General features: G+C 39.8%; 3 protein-coding genes across 5 annotated transcripts in view; all 3 read right to left on the reverse strand.

The window, feature by feature from the left end:
• Window positions 1–21,639, reverse strand: part of LOC126619120 (probable LRR receptor-like serine/threonine-protein kinase At3g47570) — a 99,545-nt gene that overhangs the window by 18,028 nt on the left and 59,878 nt on the right. The window lies entirely within an intron of this gene.
• The window catches only part of LOC126619137 (PHD finger-like domain-containing protein 5A), a 34,084-nt gene continuing 18,421 nt past the window's right edge, over window positions 5,977–21,639 (reverse strand). The window contains exons 1-2 of one of the 3 annotated variants that reach the window (XM_050287412.1): window positions 14,413–14,557; window positions 5,977–6,429 (exon numbers count right to left, since the gene is read on the reverse strand). In XM_050287412.1, coding sequence (XP_050143369.1) covers window positions 6,093–6,425 — 333 coding nt within the window. In that variant the 5' untranslated portion in view covers window positions 6,426–6,429; window positions 14,413–14,557 and the 3' untranslated portion in view covers window positions 5,977–6,092. Of the gene's footprint in view, window positions 6,430–6,858; window positions 6,883–14,412; window positions 14,558–21,639 lie in introns of those variants that run through there. The other 2 variants (XM_050287414.1, XM_050287413.1) reach the window with 2 other exon arrangements.
• On the reverse strand, window positions 16,933–19,667 carry LOC126618234 (probable LRR receptor-like serine/threonine-protein kinase At3g47570). Its single transcript, XM_050286295.1, has 5 exons — window positions 19,364–19,667; window positions 19,004–19,274; window positions 17,809–18,801; window positions 17,176–17,563; window positions 16,933–16,947 (listed from the first exon to the last, which is right to left on the reverse strand). Exons 1-5 carry the CDS (start codon window positions 19,665–19,667, stop codon window positions 16,933–16,935), a joined length of 1,971 nt encoding a protein of 656 aa, XP_050142252.1.

The following is a 21,639-nucleotide window of genomic DNA, read 5'->3' on the forward strand; positions in this document are numbered from 1 at the left end:
AGCATGATTGCTTTCTCAAAAATCGAAGAGGCATCGTTCTCCGAATCTCGAGAGCCAGATACCACAGACCACTTTTTCAAAGTGCTCTGACAGAGTTAAAACATGTGAAACTGGCAGCTCCCACTACCGTGCTATGACCAAGCAGGGTAAAGGAATAGCATTACTACTTGTTGTTAGGGAGACTCCTATATATGTCGACCTCCATCCCCAACGGACAGGCAGACCTGCAAAAATGCTCAACCCTTCATCATATCTGAGAGGGCACTCCCAACAAAGCCTTTCGAAATATTCAGCTTTCTTTCCCCCCGATAATACCTCTGCAAACAAGCTATACTAGAGCAAGAATATCTCATATCATCAGGGTTAAAAGCAAGAGTATCCCATATCATGCTTTTTCCCTGTTTTTTCTTTTGGCCTTGTTTTTACCTGCAAGACAAGGAGAAAGAGAGCAATCAGTCAGTACTTGGAATCAAGCTTCCAGCCAGGAACTGACTGCCTGGAACCCCTTACCTGATTACTTACCTGGCATTGCTCTCGAGTACTCATCTTCATCATCTTATGTTTCCAGGGAAGATTCCGCATCTGCTTGAGGAACAGATAGGGCAAGTGCGAAGGATACAAGGAAGCATGTGGAGACAAGCGTAACAGCACACGTGCCGATACATCCATTACTCTGTCAAAAGCAAAAGTATCCCATATCAGCAGGGTGGAACGTACTCTAGATTTGATGGACTTGTTTTGACCCTCAAATTCTTCAGTCGGCCTTATACTCTGGAGGAAACCAGAAAACCCTCCAGCTCAGTTCAAGAATAAGCCTGTGGAAAGTTACTTCTTCAAAAGCAAAAGTATCTCATATCATCTCTTCTCATTTTTCTTCTCTTTATCCTTCATGCTGCTGCAAGATGGGGAGAAGGTGAACAATCAGTCGGAGCTCTGATTGCTTACCTTGTCTGTCACCTCTTTCAGCAGACCCCCTAGCTCGGCGACTTGGGGGACTCCTACTACATGGTTTGTATCGCGCTTGACCAAGCCTGAAACTACAAGTAAGCTTCAAGTGAAATTGATACATTACCTTGTGCATCTCCACCAGTTAAAGATACCACCCCTGGATGGAGGAAGAGTACTTCCAGAGAAGATGCCACATCTACCTATGAGACAGATAAGGCAAGTCAAGACGACACCACACTCCGATACTTAGAAGTTTCGTGATTACGAGATCATTATCCCACAATATTTCCTAATGTCATTTGTACTAAATCATTCACTCGTACTCACTAAAGGAGAGCTTGAACCTATGTACTTGTGTAAACCCTTCACAATTAATGAGAACTCTTCTATTCCGTGGGCGTAGCCAATCTGGGTGAACCACGTACATCTTGTGTTTGCTTTCCTATCTCTATCCATTTATATACTTATCCACACTAATGACCGGAGCAATCTAGCGAAGATCACAAAAAGCGACCGTTTTCGTTACCTAGGATCTATCTTGCAAGAGAACGGAGAATTAGATGGAGATCTCAACCATAGAATACGAGCTGGATGGAAAGAGTGCATCCGGCGTGTTGTGTGACCGTCGTAGGCCACTGAAGCTCAAGGGAAAATTTTATAGGACGGCAATAAGGCCAGCGATGTTGTATGGCAGAGAATGTTGGGTGGTGAAGCATCAACACGTACACAAAATGGGTGTAGCGGAGATGAGGATGCTTCGTGGGATGTGTGGGCACACGAGAAAGGATAAGATTGGGAATGAGGATATCCGAGGTAAAGTAGGAGTAGCCGAAATTGTAGGAAAGATGAGAGAAAATCGGCTCTGGTGATTTGGACATGTGCAAAGAAGGCCGACTGACGCTCCGGTTCGAAGATGTGACTACGGGACAGAGGTTCAGGGCCGAAGGGGTAGAGGAAGACCTAGGAAAACTTTGGAAGAGACTCTAAGAAAAGACTTAGAGTACTTGGATCTAACGGAGGGCATGACACAAAATCGAGCGCAATGGCGTTCTAGGATTCATATAGCCGACCCCACTTAGTGGGAAAAGGCTTTGTTGTTGTTGTTGTTGTGGTAATGAGATCATGATCTCCTCTTTCTTCTAATCAATTTAATCCAGAATTTTTAGGTGTATATTGAATTACCCGTTGCAATGTGAGATCCACATAATTTAAATTTTAAATGTGTTAACAAATGTAGAGCAATGAAGAATGAAAATAATTCCAAAACAAATTCCAACTCATTAAGGAAGTAAACATGCTATAAATAATTTAGTGGCCACATTTAGGAAGCAGAAATAAATACAATTTTAAGTAAAATTTAAATGTTTAATCCCCAGTAGTTTTTAAGTAAATTCAACTAAGGAATCATGGAAGAGTAAGGCCAAGGTTAATCCACAACTGGGGTCTAGAGGCAAGAGCCCTTTTTTTTTTTTTTTTGGAAAAACGCTATATTTACACTAATCTTTGCTACTGTTTTTAGTCTCTTCAAAATGAAAAATCATTCCTACAACGTACTATGAGTTGTATAAACATATAACATGTAGAAAATGGCACATAATTAAAGGTTACAAATTTACACCAACTTTGCATTAAATTTGTCTTCATGTTTCAATGGTCAATGTAACAGTGTGAGATGAGTCCTATCATTGTGGAATTATGAGATTGCTTTATGGATTGATTTGTTGACTTTTAGTCTTACCTGCGCACTTTGTCTGGTGGAAAGTGGAAGAAAGTGGCGAAACTAAGGGAAGGGGAATCTGAAACTACCCCTTACTCAACGCTTAGGTCATCTCCAACCAAAGAGTTCAGAGGGTCAGAGGGTCAGAGGGCCGAAAATAATCCGAAAATTGTCTCCAACCGAGGGCTAGGCCAGAGGGCTCTGGAATCTGGGAGGGACCCACGGAATCGGAGAGGGCTGGTGGGCTGGCTATTTTTTTTTAATGCTTTGTTATTTCTGTTAGTTATAGCCGACAGAAATAATATATACTATATTATTAGTGTCGGTTATAACCGACACTAATAGCAATGTTAGTGTAATATCAGTTTGAATAGTGTCGGTTAAAACCGACACTAATTTGAATTCTAATTTGAATTCCAACGGCTAGCCAGTCACTAGCCGTTGTATTCAATTTTTTTTTTTTTTTTATGAATTTAAACCTGTTTGTACCATACTTGACCAATTCCGAAACTACTGAGCACCGGCCAACGTTATACCGTTAAGGACCCAGAAGAGTTTCCCTCCAACCAGGAGACCAATCATAGCGCGACACGTGTCGACATCAGAAGCCAATCATAACGCGACACGTGTCAACATCAGAAGCCAATCAAAACACGACACGTGTCAATGAGAGCTTGAACCTATGTACTCGTGTAAACCCTTCACAATTAATGAGAACTCATCTACTCCGTGGACGTAGCCAATCTGGGTGAACCACGTACATCTTGTGTTTGCTTCCCTGTCCCTATCCATTTACATATTTATCCACACTAGTGACCGGAGCAATCTAGCGAAGGTCACAAACTTAACATTTTCTGTTGTACCAAAGTCCTCACTGATTTTGTGCATCAACATTTGGCATCGTCTGTGGGAACGACACTTATTCCCACTCTCTTCAGCTTTGTTAAGCCGGTTTCCACCATTCGTACACTCTCTTTTGACCAGGTATCCCTCTCTAACATAGGGAGCGAAGGAAGCCACAGCACGCAGAATGACACCCCTCTTGCATTTGGTGCGAGGCAACGAAATAAGGAAGGAAAGAAGGTTGCTCTTTAAGCTAAAGTCGATGAGCTAGAAGCTCAGAACAACAAGATATCAATGAAGAATGAGGTCCTCCAGGAGCAGTATGAGAAGCTATTTGAGACGCTTTACGAAACTAGGTGTACTCAAACACGCGAGCTCATTTAGGAAGCAGAAATAAATACAATTTGAAGTAAAATTTAAATCATGGAAGAGTAAGGCCAATGTTAATACACAACTGGGGTCTAGAGGCAAGAGCCTCTTTTTTTTTTTTTTTTTTTTTTTTTTTTTTTTTGGAAAAACGCTATATTTACACTAATCTTTGCTACTGTTTTTAGTCTCTTCAAAATGAAAAATCATTCCTACAACGCACTATGAGTTGGATCATATAACATGTAGAAAATGGCACATAATTAAAGGTTACAAATTTACACCAACTTTGCATTAAATTTGTCTTCATGTTTCAATGGTCAATGTAACAGTGTGAGATGAGTCCCATCATCGTGTAATTATGAGATTGCTTTATGGATTGATATGTTGACTTTCAGTCTTCCCTGCTGCAATTGGTCTGGTGGAAAGTGGAAGAAAGTGCCGAAACTAAGGTATCATTTGTTATGCAGACAGGACGATATGACCGGACGAAACAGATAGGGAGTAAAGATACCCTCAAATGAAAACAAGGAGGAAGAAGGAGACGAAAATGTTATAATTTTGTGTTCCACAGATGTAAAACGAGTCGTTCTAGGAAGGTGAGGCGGAACGAAAATTTATCCAAAATTCGTTCCGTGGAACAGCGCATTCCACCCGTTTTAGGTGCACCAAATGTGGGACGGAACATCTCGTTCCACTTCGTTCAGTCATGTCCCACGTAACAAACGGTACCTAAGGAAAGGGAAATTTGACACCCGTCTACCCCTTACTCAAAGCTTAAACACTATCAACTTTTTGACAAATAATTAAAAAATAAATAAATAACAAAAATGGAACTTGAAAAGGCAGAAGGCCAACTGCCCAGCCACTCCCGCTCAACACCGACCACCACCACTGCACCAACGAACATCCATCTTCTCCTTCCAGATCTTCCACACCACAAATCTAGAAGCCCAACTATCGTCATCTCCTTCCAGATCCTCCACATTACCAAACCCACTCAAAACCGGAGGCTATGGCGTTGGAAACTACTCCGAGATTTTTTATTTTTTATTTTTTATTTTTACCATTAATATGCTTTTTTAATTAGCGTTAACTCTGTTAGGTTTTGGTTCAGTTAGCGGACACTAACACATGCCTTCACACTTTGTGTGTGTTAACATTTAAATTTTTTTTTTTAAATTTATTTGTTTTTAAAATGGGAAGGAGATAGGGAGAATGAGAAAGTGGGAGGGGAAGAGAGGTTTTTTTTTTTTTAAATTTTATTTTAATATTCGAAATATGCTAAAAATATATGTAGGCGAGGTTTAAATAAAAAACAACAAATTTGGTTTTATGAATTTTATTACTGCTCATAATTTTTTTTATTATAATAGAAGATTAAATAGTTTTTTTACTCTCTTTTGGTGGACAAATTTTTTTTTATTAATATGTAATTTAGATGTGTCAAAATTTCAAGAGATCCTACGTGTACTAATGGGTGAAGAAGATTTGAACTCTCCCTGCACATTGTTGAAGAAAGCAGATGACAATGGGTCACATTCACACACTACTAGCTGCTTGCCAAAGTTAAGCACTCATGACACGCCAATGCAAATAATTTTTTTGTAAAAATAATTTTCAAACCAAGATTAAGAAATTGAATGGTTTTCATTAAGAAATTTATACGGTAAACATATGTTATAAGAAAATTTATTAATATGTGCACATTCCCTATTGGGAAAGAAAAAAAACTCCCAATTTCTCTTTTTATGTTTATTTATTTATTTATTTTAACATATTGATTTAGTAAATTAAAAGAGAACACATACATAAAGACGATACTTAGTACTATGGTCTAGTAATATTCTTATTTTGTTCAATTCTCGCCAAATGCGAACTCGAACCAAATTATTATGGGTGTCTCATTGTGAGGTTTTAGCCTACTCTAAAAAAAGGTTTGTTATTTTGTGATTCTTTTGGGGGTGTGTATTTTTTTCACAATTGTTTTTGTCAGAGCGGGATTTCGATTTGACAAGAAAGGGAAGGTGGTTTTGTGTTAGCTTAATGGGGGATTTAGGATCTGCCCGGATGACGGGGCAACACGTCTCAAGGCGGCAAAGTGGAGGGATAAGCAAGCTTCCTAAGAAAAATACCTGAATGTAATATAGCCTAAGCCTCAATGATGAACACAACAAAATGATTTCCGGAAGCTAAACGAAACTTGACCTGCTAAAGATCATCTTTTCTTGAAACCATACTTTTTCCGTTCATAGAACAGATCTGTTTTGGCACTTCCCAGATTCACAATTTTCGGACAGCCATCTCTATCTTTCTCCTGCTGAGTACACTCTTTGCAGTAATAAGCATCAGAAATTCCAACCCCTCCACAGATAACACACCTTCCCTGGAAAGATCCATAGTTGCACTCATCGCAAACCCGAACAAGCGTGCAAGGACGCACATAAGAGTCACAAATTACACACTTACCGTCGCACTTCTCACACAACCTTCCAATAGCTATTCCAGGTTGCTTCCGGCACATAATCAGGTCAGGATGATGCTTCGCCATGTTCCTGCAACAACAGGGTAAAGTAAGATGCTGTCCAACAGAGAGAATAGAGCCAAATCGCAGTAGAAACAGAATCCAAACAATAAAAAACAGATAAAATAGCAATATAATCGAAGTTATAATCGAAGTTGGAACGAAGATAATTGAGTCCTATGGCAAGAAACCCAAGAGGAAACTCTGATTCTGAGAATATATTGATAAAATCTGAATACATTCGTAGCCTATTTATACTAGAGGACAGCAGCCTAGAATTCCCAATCCTTTTTTCTAAGAAATCCTTATTCTACTAGGAACTACCAAATTAAAATTTAATCCTATTCCTACTAAATAAATCCTAATCCTATAAATAAAGACTACACAAAACGTAAAGGAAAACATGAAAAACTCCCAAATTAACTAGAGCCCTAGCCAGCTACGTAGCTAGCGGACTCACTTAGCTTTCGGGAGCCCCTCAGAATATGCTCCTGCATCTTCTACAACAACAACAACAACAACAAAGCCTTTTCCCACTAAGTGGGGTCGGCTATATGAATCCTAGAACGCCATTGCGCTCGGTTTTGTGTCATGTCCTCCGTTAGATCCAAGTACTCTAAGTCTTTTCTTAGAGTCTCTTCCAAAGTTGTCCTAGGTCTTCCTCTACCCCTTCGGCCCTGAACCTCTGTCCCGTAGTCACATCTTCGAACCGGAGCGTCAGTCGGCCTTCTTTGCACATGTTCAAAATCACCGGAGCCGATTTTCTCTCATCTTTCCTACAATTTCGGCTACTCCTACTTTACCTCGGATATCCTCATTCCCAATCTTATCCTTTCTCGTGTGCCCACACATCCCACGAAGCATCCTCATCTCCGCTACACCCATTTTGTGTACGTGTTGATGCTTCACCACCCAACATTCTGTGCCATACAACATCGCTAGCCTTATTGCCGTCCTATAAAATTTTCCCTTGAGCTTCAGTGGCCTACGACGGTCACACAACACGCCGGATGCACTCTTTCCATCCAGCTCGTATTCTATGGTTGAGATCTCCATCTAATTCTCCGTTCTCTTGCAAGATAGATCCTAGGTAGCGAAAACGATCGCTTTTTGTGATCTTCGCTAGATTGCTCCGGTCATTAGTGTGGATAAGTATATAAATGGATAGAGATAGGAAAGCAAACACAAGATGTACGTGGTTCACCCAGATTGGCTACGTCCACGGAATAGAAGAGTTCTCATTAATTGTGAAGGGTTTACACAAGTACATAGGTTCAAGCTCTCATTTAGTGAGTACAAGTGAATGATTTAGTACAAATGACATTAGGAAATATTGTGGGAGAATGATCTCGTAATCACGAAACTTCTAAGTATCGGAGTGTGGTGTCGTCTTGACTTGCCTTATCTGTCTCATAGGTAGATGTGGCATCTTCTCTGGAAGTACTCTTCCTCCATCCAGGGGTGGTATCTTTAACTGGTGGAGATGCACAAGGTAATGTATCAATTTCACTTGAAGCTTACTTGTAGTTTCAGGCTTGGTCAAGCGCGATACAAACCATGTAGTAGGAGTCCCCCAAGTCGCCGAGCTAGGGGGTCTGCTGAAAGAAGTGACAGACAAGGTAAGCAATCAGAGCTCCAACTGATTGTTCACCTTCTCCCCATCTTGCAGCAGCATGAAGGATAAAGAGAAGAAAAATGAGAAGAGATGATATGAGATACTTTTGCTTTTGAAGAAGTAACTTTCCACAGGCTTATTCTTGAACTGAGCTGGAGGGTTTTCTGGTTTCCTCCAGAGTATAAGGCCGACTGAAGAATTTGAGGGTCAAAACAAGTCCATCAAATCTAGAGTACGTTCCACCCTGCTGATATGGGATACTTTTGCTTTTGACAGAGTAATGAATGTATCGGCACGTGTGCTGTTACGCTTGTCTCCACATGCTTCCTTGTATCCTTCGCACTTGCCCTATCTGTTCCTCAAGCAGATGCGGAATCTTTCCTGGAAACATAAGATGTTGAAGATGAGTACTCGAGAGCAATGCCAGGTAAGTAATCAGGTAAGGGGTTCCAGGCAGTCAGTTCCTGGCTGGAAGCTTGATTCCAAGTGCTGACTGATTGTTCTCTTTCTCCTTGTCTTGCAGGTAAAAACAAGGCCAAAAGAAAAGACAGGGAAAAAGCATGATATGGGATACTCTTGCTTTTAACCCTGATGATATGAGATATTCTTGCTCTAGTATAGCTTGTTTGCAGAGGTATTATCGGGGGGAAAGAAAGCTGAATATTTCGAAAGGCTTCGTTGGGAGTGCCCTCTCAGATATGATGAAGGGTTGAGCATTTTTGCAGGTCTGCCTGTCCGTTGGGGATGGAGGTCGACATATATAGGAGTCTCCCTAACAACAAGTAGTAATGCTATTCCTTTACCCTGCTTGGTCATAGCACGGTAGTGGGAGCTGCCAGTTTCACATGTTTTAACTCTGTCAGAGCACTTTGAAAAAGTGGTCTGTGGTATCTGGCTCTCGAGATTCGGAGAACGATGCCTCTTCGATTTTTGAGAAAGCAATCATGCTGGGGGTATGACTCTCGAGATTCGGAGAGCAGTGTCTCTTCGATTTTTGAGGAAGTAATCATGTTGGGAGTCTGGCTCTCGAGATTCGGAGGGTGGTGCCTCTTCGATTTTGGAGCAAGCAATCTTGTTGGGAGTGTTGTCTCGAATGTGAGTAAAGGTTGGGCATGTTTGCTAGTCTACCTTGCCACGAAGCACAAAGGTTGACACACAGGGACTTTCCAATTATCCAGCAATGGTACTGTTCCTTTACCCTCTCTTCGATTTTGAGCAAGTAGTCATGTTGGGAGTCTGGCTCTCGAGATTCGGAGGACGGTGCCTCTTCGATTTTGGAGCAAGCAATCTTATTGGGAGTGTTTTCTCGAATGTGAGTAAAGGTTGGGCATGTTTGCTAGTCTACCTTGCCACGAAGCACAGAGGTTGACACACAGGGACTTTCCAATTATCCAGCAGTGGTACTGTTCCTTTACAGTTGTGGGTAATAATATGGTAGCTAGACCTTCAAAATTTATGTGTCTAAACTTTTGTTAGTGCTGTTTCTTTGCTATTCTTTTACCTTTCTTGGTCAGAGCGATGTAGTGGGAGCTGCAAGCTTCACGTGCTCAACTTTGGCAGAGAACTTTGGCAAAGTTATTTGTGGTACCCATGAGCTATTGTTGCGTGTGGGAAGTGGGTGATTGAACAGTAAGATTCATGTGCTTTCTACTTCACCAGAAGTCTTCGACAGAATGCCCATAATTTCTGCAAAGCTGAGTGTGCGTGTGACAGGTGTTGACAAGGCTAGAAAAGTAGGTGCCTCTTCGATTTCTGAGATCGGCCCTCGTGGTCTCTGAGCAGCCCAGCTTTTGAGAAAGCGAGCGCCTCTTCGATTGATTCGGAGAACGATGCCTCATCGATTTTTGAGAAAGCAATCATGCTGGGGGTCTGGCTCTCAAGATTCGGGGAGCAGTGTCTCTTCGATTTTTGAGAAAGTAATCATGTTGGGAGTCTGGCTCTCGAGATTCGGAGGGCGGTGCCTCTTCGATTTTGGAGCAAGCAATCTTGTTGGGAGTGTTTTCTCGAATGTGAGTAAAGGTTGGGCATGTTTGCTAGTCTACCTTGCCACGAAGCACAGAGGTTGACACACAGGGACTTTCCAATTATCCAGCAATGGTACTGTTCCTTTACCCTCTCTTCGATTTTTAAGAAAGTAGTCATGTTGGGAGTCTGGCTCTCGAGATTCGGAGGACGGTGCCTCTTCGATTTTGGAGCAAGCAATCTTATTGGGAGTGTTTTCTCGAATGTGAGTAAAGGTTGGGCATGTTTGCTAGTCTACCTTGCCACGAAGCACAGAGGTTGACACACAGGAACTTTCCAATTATCCAGCAGTGGTACTGTTCCTTTACCCTTGTGGGTAATAATATGGTAGCTAGACCTTCAAAATTTATGGGTCTAAACTTTGTTAGTGCTGTTTCTTTGCTATTCTTTTACCCTTCTTGGTCAGAGCGATGTAGTGGGAGCTGCAAGCTTCACGTGCTCAACTTTGGCAGAGAACTTTGGCAAAGTTATCTGTGGTACCCATGAGCTATTGTTGCGTGTGGGAAGTGGGTGATTGAACAGTAAGATTCATGTGTTTTCTACTTCCCCAGAAGTCTTTGACAGAATGCCCATAATTTCCGCAAAACTGAGTGTGCGTGTGACAGGTGCTGACAAGGCTGGAAAAGGCTGGAAAAGTAGGTGCCTCTTCGATTTCTGATATCGGCCCTCGTGGTCTCTGGGGAGCCCAGCTTTTGAGAAAGCGAGCGCCTCTTCGATTTTTGAGATCGGCCTTCGTGGTCTTTGAGCAGCCCAACTTTTGAGAAAGTAAACGCCTCTTCGATTTCTGAGATCAACCCTCGTGATCTCTAAGCAGCCCAGCTTTTGAGAAAGCAAACGCCTCTTCGATTTCTGAGCAGGCGCCTCTTCGATTTCTGAGCAGGCGCCTCTTCGATTTCTGAAGCTTCGTCGAGTGCAGATTTTTATAGGGGCTGGCATTAAGTTCCAAAGCACACTTGAATCTCCACCAATAGAAGCTTCATTCTTGCACTTCTAAGATCTTGATTTGTCCGACCTCTTCTCTCTTCAACACCTTTGAAAATGTCTGGCCCCTCCGACCGTCGTTTTGACTTGAACCTTGTTGAAGAGGCAGCCCCGCCTTCTCCAGACAACATATGGCGCCCATCCTTCGTCTCCCCTACTGGTCCTCTTACCGTTGGGGATTCCGTGATGAAGAATGATATGACCGCTGCGGTGGTGGCCAGGAACCTTCTCACTCCCAAAGATAACAGACTACTTTCCAAACGGTCTGATGAGTTAGCTGTTAAGGATTCGCTGGCTCTCAGTGTTCAGTGTGCAGGTTCTGTGTCTAATATGGCCCAACGCCTATTTGCTCGAACCCGCCAAGTTGAATCATTGGCGGCTGAAGTGATGAGTCTCAAACAGGAGATTAGAGGGCTCAAGCATGAGAATAAACAGTTGCACCGGCTCGCACATGACTATGCTACAAACATGAAGAGGAAGCTTGACCAGATGAAGGAAACTGATGGTCAGGTTTTACTTGATCATCAGAGATTTGTGGGTTTGTTCCAAAGGCATTTATTGCCTTCGTCTTCTGGGGCTGTACCGCGTAATGAAGCTCCAAATGATCAACCTCTGATGCCTCCTCCTTCTAGGGTTCTGTCCAGTACTGAGGCTCCAAATGATCCCCCTCCGGTGCCTTCTCTTTCTGGGGCTCTACCGACTGCTGAGACTTCTCCTAAGCAACCTTTGTGAAGGCTCCCTCTTGTGTGCTTATTTTGACTCATGTATATGTACATATTTGTAGCTTATCGGGGATATCAATAAATAAGCTTTCCTTCATTTCAACGTATTGTGTTAAATACACCAAAGCCTTCTTCGCTAAGTTCTTTGAATTTTCTTTTGTTAAAGCTTGTATGTTGAAGCTTTCTGAGTGAAGCATGTAGGTTGGGGTAGTGTTCTCTTAATTTCCCGAATGAGGAAAACTTCTCGGTTGGAGACTTGGAAAATCCAAGTCACTGAGTGGGATCGGCTATATGAATCTTAGAACGCCATTGTGCTCGATCCTGTGTCATGTCCTTCGTTAGATCCAAGTACTCTAAGTCTTTTCTTAGAGTCTCTTCCAAAGTTTTCCTAGGTCTTCCTCTACCCCTTCGGCCCTGAACCTCTGTCCCATAGTCGCATCTTCTAATCGGAACGTCAGTAGGCCTTCTTTGCACATGTCCAAACCACCGTAACCGATTTTCTCTCATCTTTCCTTCAATTTCAGCTACTCCTACTTTACCCCGGATATCCTCATTCCTAATCTTATCCTTTCTCGTGTGCCCACACATCCAACGAAGCATCCTCATCTCCGCTACACCCATTTTGTGTACGTGTTGATGTTTCACCGCCCAACATTCTGTGCCATACAGCATCGCCGGCCTTATTGCCGTCCTATAAAATTTTCCCTTGAGCTTCAGTGGCATACGGCGGTCACACAACACGCCGGATGCACTCTTCCACTTCATCCATCCAGCTTGTATTCTATGGTTGAGATCTCCATCTAATTCTCCGTTCTTTTGCAAGATAGATCCTAGGTAACGAAAACGGTCGCTCTTTGGTATTTCTTGATCTCCGATCCTCACCCCTAACTCGTTTTGGCCTCCATTTGCACTGAACTTGCACTCCATATATTCTGTCTTTGATCGGCTTAGGCGAAAACCTTTAGATTCCAACACTTCTCTCCAAAGGTTAAGCTTTGCATTTACCCCTTCCTGAGTTTCATCTATCAACACTATATCGTCTGCGAAAAGCATACACCAAGGAATATCATCTTGAATATGTCGTGTTAACTCATCCATTACCAACGCAAAAAGGTAAGGACTTAAGGATGAGCCTTGATGTAATCCTACAGTTATGGGAAAGCTTTCGGTTTGTCCTTCATGAGTTCTTACGGCAGTCTTTGCTCCTTCATACATATCCTTTATAGCTTGGATATATGCTACTCGTACTCCTTTCTTCTCTAAAATCCTCCAAAGAATGTCTCTTGGGACCCTATCATACGCTTTTTCCAAATCTATAAAGACCATGTGTAAATCCTTTTTCCCATCTCTATATCTTTCCATCAATCTTCGTAAGAGATAGATTGCCTCCATGGTTGAGCGCCCTGGCATGAACCCGAATTGGTTGTCCGAAACCCGTGTCTCTTGCCTCAATCTATGCTCAATGACTCTCTCCCAGAGCTTCATTGTATGACTCATTAGCTTAATACCCCTATAGTTCATGCAATTTTGTACGTCGCCCTTATTCTTGTAGATAGGCACCAAAGTGCTCATTCGCCACTCATTTGGCATCTTCTTCGTTTTCAAAATCCTATTGAAAAGGTCAGTGAGCCATGTTATACCTGTCTCTCCCAAAAGTTTCCACACTTCGATTGGTATATCGTCTGGGCCTATTGCTTTTTTATGCTTCATCTTCTTCAAAGCTACAACCACTTCTTCCTTCCGGATTCGACGATAAAAAGAGTAGTTTCTACACTCTTCTGAGTTACTCAACTCCCCTAAAGAAGCACTCATTTCATGTCCTTCATTGAAAAGATTATGAAAATAACCTCTCCATCTGTCTTTAACCGCGTTCTCTGTAGCAAGAACCTTTCCATCCTCATCCTTGATGCACCTCACTTGGTTTAGGTCCCTTGTCTTCTTTTCCCTTGCTCTAGATAGTTTATAGATATCCAACTCTCCTTCTTTGGTATCTAGTCGTTTATACATATCGTCGTAAGCCGCTAACTTAGCTTCTCTGACAGCTTTCTTCGCCTCTTGCTTCGCTTTTCTATACCTTTCACCATTTTCATCAGTCCTCTACAAATTCAAAATTTCAAGACAAACCCAATTTGCAAATCTGCATAATTTAAACAATTTCATGCCAAATTGCAAGGTGCTTATATTCACAAATCATGAAACTAACGCCAAATCGATCAGCTACGAATATTTGCAAACTCTTTTACAACTATGCACAAAAATAATAAAAGTGGTTTACTTTTGTAACACCAATTCATGAGGGTAAGGACTAACAAAGAATGTAAATTCAAGAAAATGTGCAACAATGAAAAGCAGTTCATTGACCCATAAGTACAAAAACAGAAAAATAAACCCTTTTTTTTTTCCTTTTTTAATTTCTAATTACTCTTTCAACTTCTGGGCGCTTGCGATATTGCCTAATTCGCATCACAGAAAACAAATTGTGGGATTTAAAAAGGCTGTGTAAATAGATGAAACGATTCATGAATTGAACAGAAAAGGAACCCTAAAAAGGCTAATCGAATGCGCATTCGGCTAGATTTAAATTTCAGATGGGAAAAATTCAAAACTAAGCAGCAGTTTCCACATACGCGAAAGCTAGATATGAAGAACAAGTAGCTAAAGGACCAATGCTTACCGAAGATAGCTGGAGAGGACTCGGACGAAGGGCTGCTACGGTTTGAGAGATGAGAGCTCAAATGACACAGAGAATCGAATAGGGCTAATGTTTTGTTTTCTTTTAAGTTTCAATTAAAAATTCTTACAACAATTTCAATTATCTTATATTTGTTTTCTTATTTATTATTGGGCAGAAGATTTTCAGCTATCATGATTTCTCTCACTCTTTTTAATTTTGATAGCCAGATTAATAAATCAAACGAAAACAATTCACAAGATTTAACAAGTTGTGTGAAAATTAAAAAGTATTTATGTTTATAACTTCACCTTTATCAAAATAGCTTTATATGATTTAATAAAAAACGTTTAATGAATTACTATAAATAATAATGACAAAAAACAAGAGAGCGGTGATGATAGTATTGTAAATGAGTTTAGTTTGAGTCAAGGTCTAAAATATCGATGATATCGGAAATATCGGTAACCTAAAAATACGGAAATTTCAATGGAAATATTAGAATATTATTGATATCGATAAAAATTGAATAAAAACCACTGAAATTATAAGAAAAACTTGAAAAATTTTATTGAAACTTTGCAGGATATTTATTTAGTCAATTATCTATTAGTTTACCACAAAAAAATTAGAAGGAAATGCATTGCATGATGAATTTAACTGATTTAAATTGATTATATAGCGAGTTGGCAAACATTGTGAGTGTATAAAATATGTAGTAATTAATGAAAAAGGTTTAAACACACCATAATCATTTATATATAATGAATTAGTACAATATTTTACACTTTATACATTGCATGGTAAGACATGAGTGACTTAGTACCACATAGAGTTCCTATCAAGGTCTAAAATATCGATGATATTAGAAATATCTGTAGTCCAAATACACGGAAATTTCGATAGAAATATCGGGATAATATTAATATTTTAGACCTTGGTTTGAGTATGGTAACTATATTGTAAATAAGTTAAAAGCTATTTCTTCATAAAATTTGTAATTGTCCTTATGATTAAAATAACATTCATTAGATATTTTTGGATAAAAATAAGGTGGTGAGACATTTTGCATTAGTCTTATAATTTTTTATTTTTGTGGTGGGAGGGTAAACTGGCACGTTTAAATAGGACTCAGTCGTAAAAATAAAAAGAAGGTCAAAAGCTAAGCACAGTTAGTAAAAAGTATAGTATGTGAAGCACGTGTATAGCTTTACTCAAATAATACTTTGAAAATTTCGGCATTTTTTTTAATTTTAATATTTATTTAATCGACAATATGTTAAAAATATGGGTAAAGTGTGTGAATTTTATATGTATTATTGAAAGACAGGTGAAAATAACATGTTTTAAACATGAAAAAAAAATGTATTGTACATTGGAGTTTTAAAAAGGGAACTTTAACGAAAAGCACCCGGTACTGTTCACTTTAACGAAAAACCATATTTTTACACTAAAAAGTCAATCCTGGTACTATTCACTTTACCATTTATTTTGTCCTTATCATTAAAACTCAAAGTTTTCAAGCCCTTTTCATTAGTTTTTCTTTTTAAAAAACATACAATTTAACGGATCATTAATACGTGTACTGAAAACAAAACTTGTTAAAATACGTATGTACATATATAATAAGGATATTATATGCAAATTTACTATGACAATGCTAAATATTATGAAAATTGGTATTGATACTTCAAAAAGAAAAAATCATTATGTTCTTTTCTAATAAAACATATGGTAAGAAATGTTAGCAATTTTTATATTAAATATATTGTTTTGTTTTATACAAAAACGATTTTATGGAGTGGAAAATCGATCCTAGAACTTCAACTACAACAAAAAATGCTCCTAACATGAGCGTACTCCAAACCCTTTGCACTAAACCTTAATCTTAAGCTTTCACCATCACGTAACTTTCTGCTTCTTACTATTTGTAGAATTATCAAAGAGACGGGTCAAATGCCCACTTTCAACAACATTGATATTGTCCCCAACTTGGTAATTACCACCTACACAATCCGTCAGGTGTGAGATTTTATCCCCAATTTGGTAATTACCACCTGCACAATTCGTCAGGTGTGGGGTTTTATCACAAAAGACCTCAGTATTAGTTGGATTGAGATTAAGATATTTAAACTATTCTTTTCTCAATGATACGGTCGATATGAGACATGTCAACACGCCCCCTCACGTGAGACCCAATTAGTGGGTCACACTAATTGGGTGATCCACACATCGCACGGGGCCAAGGGGACTCACCCATCACATGGCAGTACTGTACAGGCCCGCTCTCTGGCTCTAATACCATGTAGAATTATCAAAGAGATGGGCCAAAGGCCCACTTCCAACAACACCGATATTGTCCCCAACTTGTAATTACCACATGCACAATCCGTCAGGTGTGAGGTTTTATCACAAAAGACCTCAGTGTTAGTTGGAGTGAGGTTAGAATATTTAAACTCTTCTTTTTGCATAATTAGCCATTCAACAAAGAACATAAAAAAAACAATTATCGAACAAAAACCACTAATCATTAAAATTCTAAAAAGCACCACACAAATTAAAATTTGAAAGCTTGGTCATATAAGTAAAACACACCACAAACATCAACGAGACAAAATTCAAAGTGATACCAAGAGAAAGAAAGCAAAAATAGAAAGGAAATTTTGTTGAGTAGGGAGTGGAAAATATTATCGATGAGTGATCATGTCCTTTCTCTTTTGGGCAACATGCTTTGTCTTTCTCAAGTCTTCTTAAACTTTGAGGTACGAGACTTTGATTGCGCTCATTTTTCTGACAACCGCGTCCATCAGTATCCGCTCCCTTGGTAACATTGCACAGCAAGAGAGTCCTATCTGCATCATTGTTACGTCTGGATGGAGTTCGTTCTCGCACTATGTCATTGTTGACATCACCATTTTTTTCGAGGTCGAGGATAATTGAATGGTCAACAACGTCCATGACATGGTCAGGCAAAGCCATGGCTACAAATTGGTAAATTCTTAGACCGCCTTTAAACATGTCATCGGTAGGTTTTTTTCTTGTGAACATTTCCAGCAATAGTATCCCATAGCTGTAAACATCTCCAAGTATGGAAACTTGGCCTCCTGTGCCGTACTTTGCCAGGACATACATACAATATGTCGTATGCAATTGACTATTAGAACAATATCTTTTTTAGATTTACAGGCTACTTATTTTCCAAGAAAAAAGAGAGGAAGTAATGTATTTTTCATAAATAGAGATTAATTAGTTGATCTTTAGTGATAATTTACTAAGAACATAAAAAGGAAGTTAGACTGATAAAAACTCATACCTAGAGGAATGTAGCCTATAAAACCCTTTAGTTGAGATGACATTGTTTGATTGAAGGAGGGATCATCTGATGTTTCAAAGAGGAACCTTGCTAAACCAAAATCCCCAACATGAGCTACCATATCTTCATCAAGAAGTACATTGCTCGGCTTTAAATCACAATGAATAATGGTCATTTCACAATGGTGGTGGAGATAATCTAGCGCAGAAGCAACATCAATGACAATGTTCAATCTTTGCATAAAACTCATTCTTTTACTTGGAGATTTCTCCTCATATCTTGGATACAACATTGAGTCTAGACTTCCATTTGCCATCAACTCGAAAACTAGACTTTTAAAGTCCTTGCCCTGGTTATCAATGCTCGAGCATGCAGTTATGATCTTGAGAAGACTACGGTGCCTTATAGTCCTTAAAGCTTTCCATTCATCTATGAAACTCTTGGAAGCTCTTTGTTGTTGAAGGTTTAATACCTTAACAACAACTGTTGTTCCATCACTAGGAATTACCCCTTTATATACAGAACCAAAACTTCCCAAACCAATAAGATTATCCACAGAGAACCCGTTAGTTGATTCAACGAGTTGTGAGTATGAGACACCTAATTTCCAATCCTTATAAGAACGTGAAGTTGCAAGTCTATCTCTTGACTTTTTTAGCTTTGAACAAGCACCAAAGAAGCAAGATAAGGCAATTATGATTCCAAGTACACAGGCTATGGGGATGACTACTTTTGGGGAATGTAATCCTCGAGATGAGTGGTGTTTTTTTGGGGGGCATGGAGGTAGATATAATTGTGGGATGCCACCACAGAGCTTATGATTTCCAAGAATAGAGACACCATTTACATTTGTAAAAATACCTTCTTTGGGCAACTCGCCCTCAAAATCATTATATGAAAGATTGAGATACTTGAGAACACCAAACTTGCCTATGAATTCAGGAATCTGCCCATACAAGTTGTTGCTTGAAACATCAAGTTTTTCCAAGGCTTTTAAATCTTTAAGAGATTGAGGAATTGTTCCTTGAAACTTATTACCTTGCAAATACAAGCACTCCAAACTAGCACAATCGTCGAGGCTGCTCGGGATTTCACCAGATAAATTGTTTCTTAATACATTTAGCTTCGTTAGATGCACTAAATCACCTACCTCAAAGGGCAGCGTACCAATAAAATAATTATCAGATAGACTCGAGGGTGCCGATAAGGTTGTTACTGGAAAGGGAAAGATCTAATAGGTTTTGGTAATTTCCAAGACTCGGAGGTATACTACCCTCAAACCTGTTTCCCCCCATGTAGAGGTTTAACAATGAAGTCATGTTACCAAGGGAAGACGGGATTGACCCAGAAAATATGTTACTATCCAAATACAATTTCTCTAACTTCTCTAGCTTCCCAATTTCATGTGGGACACTACCGCCCAAATAGTTATTTCCTAATTCTAGAGTGGTCAAGTTTATAAGGTTTCCAATTCCGTTAGGGAGGTTTCCATGTATAAAATTTTCCCCCAATGTGAGATAATTAAGTTGGGTCGAAAAGTTGGCTATGGATCCTGGGATTGCTCCTCCAAATTATTATAGCCAAAAGACAAATTCTCCAAACTAGTGCAATTAGCCAATAAACTGAGAAAATTCAAGTCACCAACTTTTCTATTTCCTAATTGATTATCTGCAATGTTTAGCAGAACTAAGCTTTGCAAGCTTCCTAGACTTTCACCAGGGACTGTCCCAGAGAGGTCATTTTGAGGAAGTTCAAGCACCTGAAGTCTAGAAGCATTTGACAATGATATAGGAATGTTTCCTTCGAATTTGTTCGCACCGCAATAAAATTGTACGAGATTAGGAAGCATAGTGCCGAGATTTGGTGGTAGCTCTCCATGCAACTGGTTGCTAACAACACTGAAAATTTCTATGGAGGAAATATTATAAATCGAAGAAGGGACCATACCAGATAGATTATTCAGCTCAACTACAAACCTCTCCAAGCCTGGTATATGCCCCAGCTCATTGGGTATGTTGCCTTGAAAATTGTTGTCGCCAAGATAAAGATAGCTCAACAAAGAAAAGTTTCCTATCCAAGGTGGGATGGTTCCAGTGAGATTGTTACCATAAAGCAATAAATATTTTAAATTGAACAATGAACTGAGTTGGTTCGGAATGGAGCCTTTAATCTGATTGACTTGTAGATCAAGCCATCTTAGTTATGTGCATTGCTACAAATTAGTTGGAAATTTCCCACGGAAGGAATTATGAGAAAGGTTGATATATTGTAGGCTTAGTAGTCGACCCATTTCTAGAGGAATTTTCCCATGAAAATTGTTGTCTCTCAAATTGATTGCAGTAAGATAAGTAAGATTTCCAACTGAAGGTGGAATGGAGCCTACCAATTTTCTAGATTTCAGGTTCAACATCAAGACTCTTTTGGTGGAACGGTGGCAAGAAACCCCAACCCAACTGCAGATATGGATGGAATGATTCCACGAGCTCATGACATCAAAGGGATCATCGGTTATTCTTTTCTTGAAGTCTAGCAGTGCCAAGTGATCAGATTCATTTCCAAGCATAGTAAGGCTACGAAGTGCTGCAGATTGAAGGCATGTGGTCATGCATAAAAGAATGAACCCATGCAAGAATTTGAACAAAACCAGCTTACGATTGGTACGTGAATGCTCCATCATTGTTCTAAGACAGAGAGGAAAATAGGTTAATTAACGAAGTTGAATTTGCACAAATGCATAAAAGAGAAGAAATGTTATCACATAGAAGAAAAACTTGATTCAGTATGTTTACAAAAAATGAGATGGCAACTATAAGTACCAAAAATCATAGAGCTCTGTCCTGCCATACATCTTACAAGGAATGAAGGAGATTTTTCAAATGTAAAGGAAACCTTGTCAATTCTTAATTAATCTTTGGACACACAAGAGTCTGATTGATGCGATCGTTCCCAAGTAACATTTAGAAGGAAAAGTTTAAAGGATATTGGGATTATTAACCGGAGAGCTTTTGACAGTTTAAGACCTAGTTTGGGAGTGAGGTGCTTAAAAAAAAAGCACCCATGAAAAAAAGCTGTGAGAGTTTTAGGTGTTTGGTAAACTGAAAAAAAATGGCTTATTTTGGAAGCTACTGTGAGAATAAGCTGAAATCAAAGGAAAAAGCTGAAGCTGCTATTTGTAGCTTTGGAAAACTGGCTTTTTTTCAAAGCACTCGAAGCTACAGTGCTTCTTTAATGAAAAGACCCACTATTAGACTGCTTTTTTTTTTCAAAAGCACTTTTACAAAAAAGTTTACCAAACACTCTGCTGATTTATTTCACAGCCGCTTATTCTCACAGCACAGCCACTTATTCTCACAGCAGCTTTTTTTCAAAGCACAGCAATACCAAACCAGCCCTAAGTCTCACTTGTATTGGCTTCTTCATTCTCCTTTCTCTCTTCCTCTCACTCTTCTCCTTGACTCAACTGGCGACGACAACCAAACCAACAAAAAAAAAAACCCTCTCCTCCCCGGAACCGTAACGAGGCATGTATCGAGTGATGTTAGTTTCTGAGATGAAGGGGAGATGATTGGTGTCTTTGGTTCCTCTCTAAAAGTCCCTTTCTCTCTCCTTCGAAAATTCCTCGCCGTTGTCCTCTCCTTGATGGCTCAATTCGGGTCTGCTTAAATCCTATAACGAGTAAGTACCTCTGATATGTGATTTTTAGGCCATCTTCAATTGAATGGTCCAGAGGGCCAGAGAGTTGAAAATAGTCCGAAAATCGTCTCCAACCAAGGGCTAGGCCAGAGGGCTGTGGAATCTGAAAGGGCCCCACGGAATCGGAGAGGGCTGCAGGGCTGGCTGTAAGCAGCCAACTAGCCAGCCCGGGGTTGGCCAGAAAATTGCTTAATATTGTCGGTTATAACCAACATGAATACATT

The sequence above is a fragment of the Malus sylvestris genome, chromosome 4 (assembly GCF_916048215.2).
Source record: "Malus sylvestris chromosome 4, drMalSylv7.2, whole genome shotgun sequence".
Taxonomy (NCBI): Eukaryota; Viridiplantae; Streptophyta; class Magnoliopsida; order Rosales; family Rosaceae; genus Malus; species Malus sylvestris.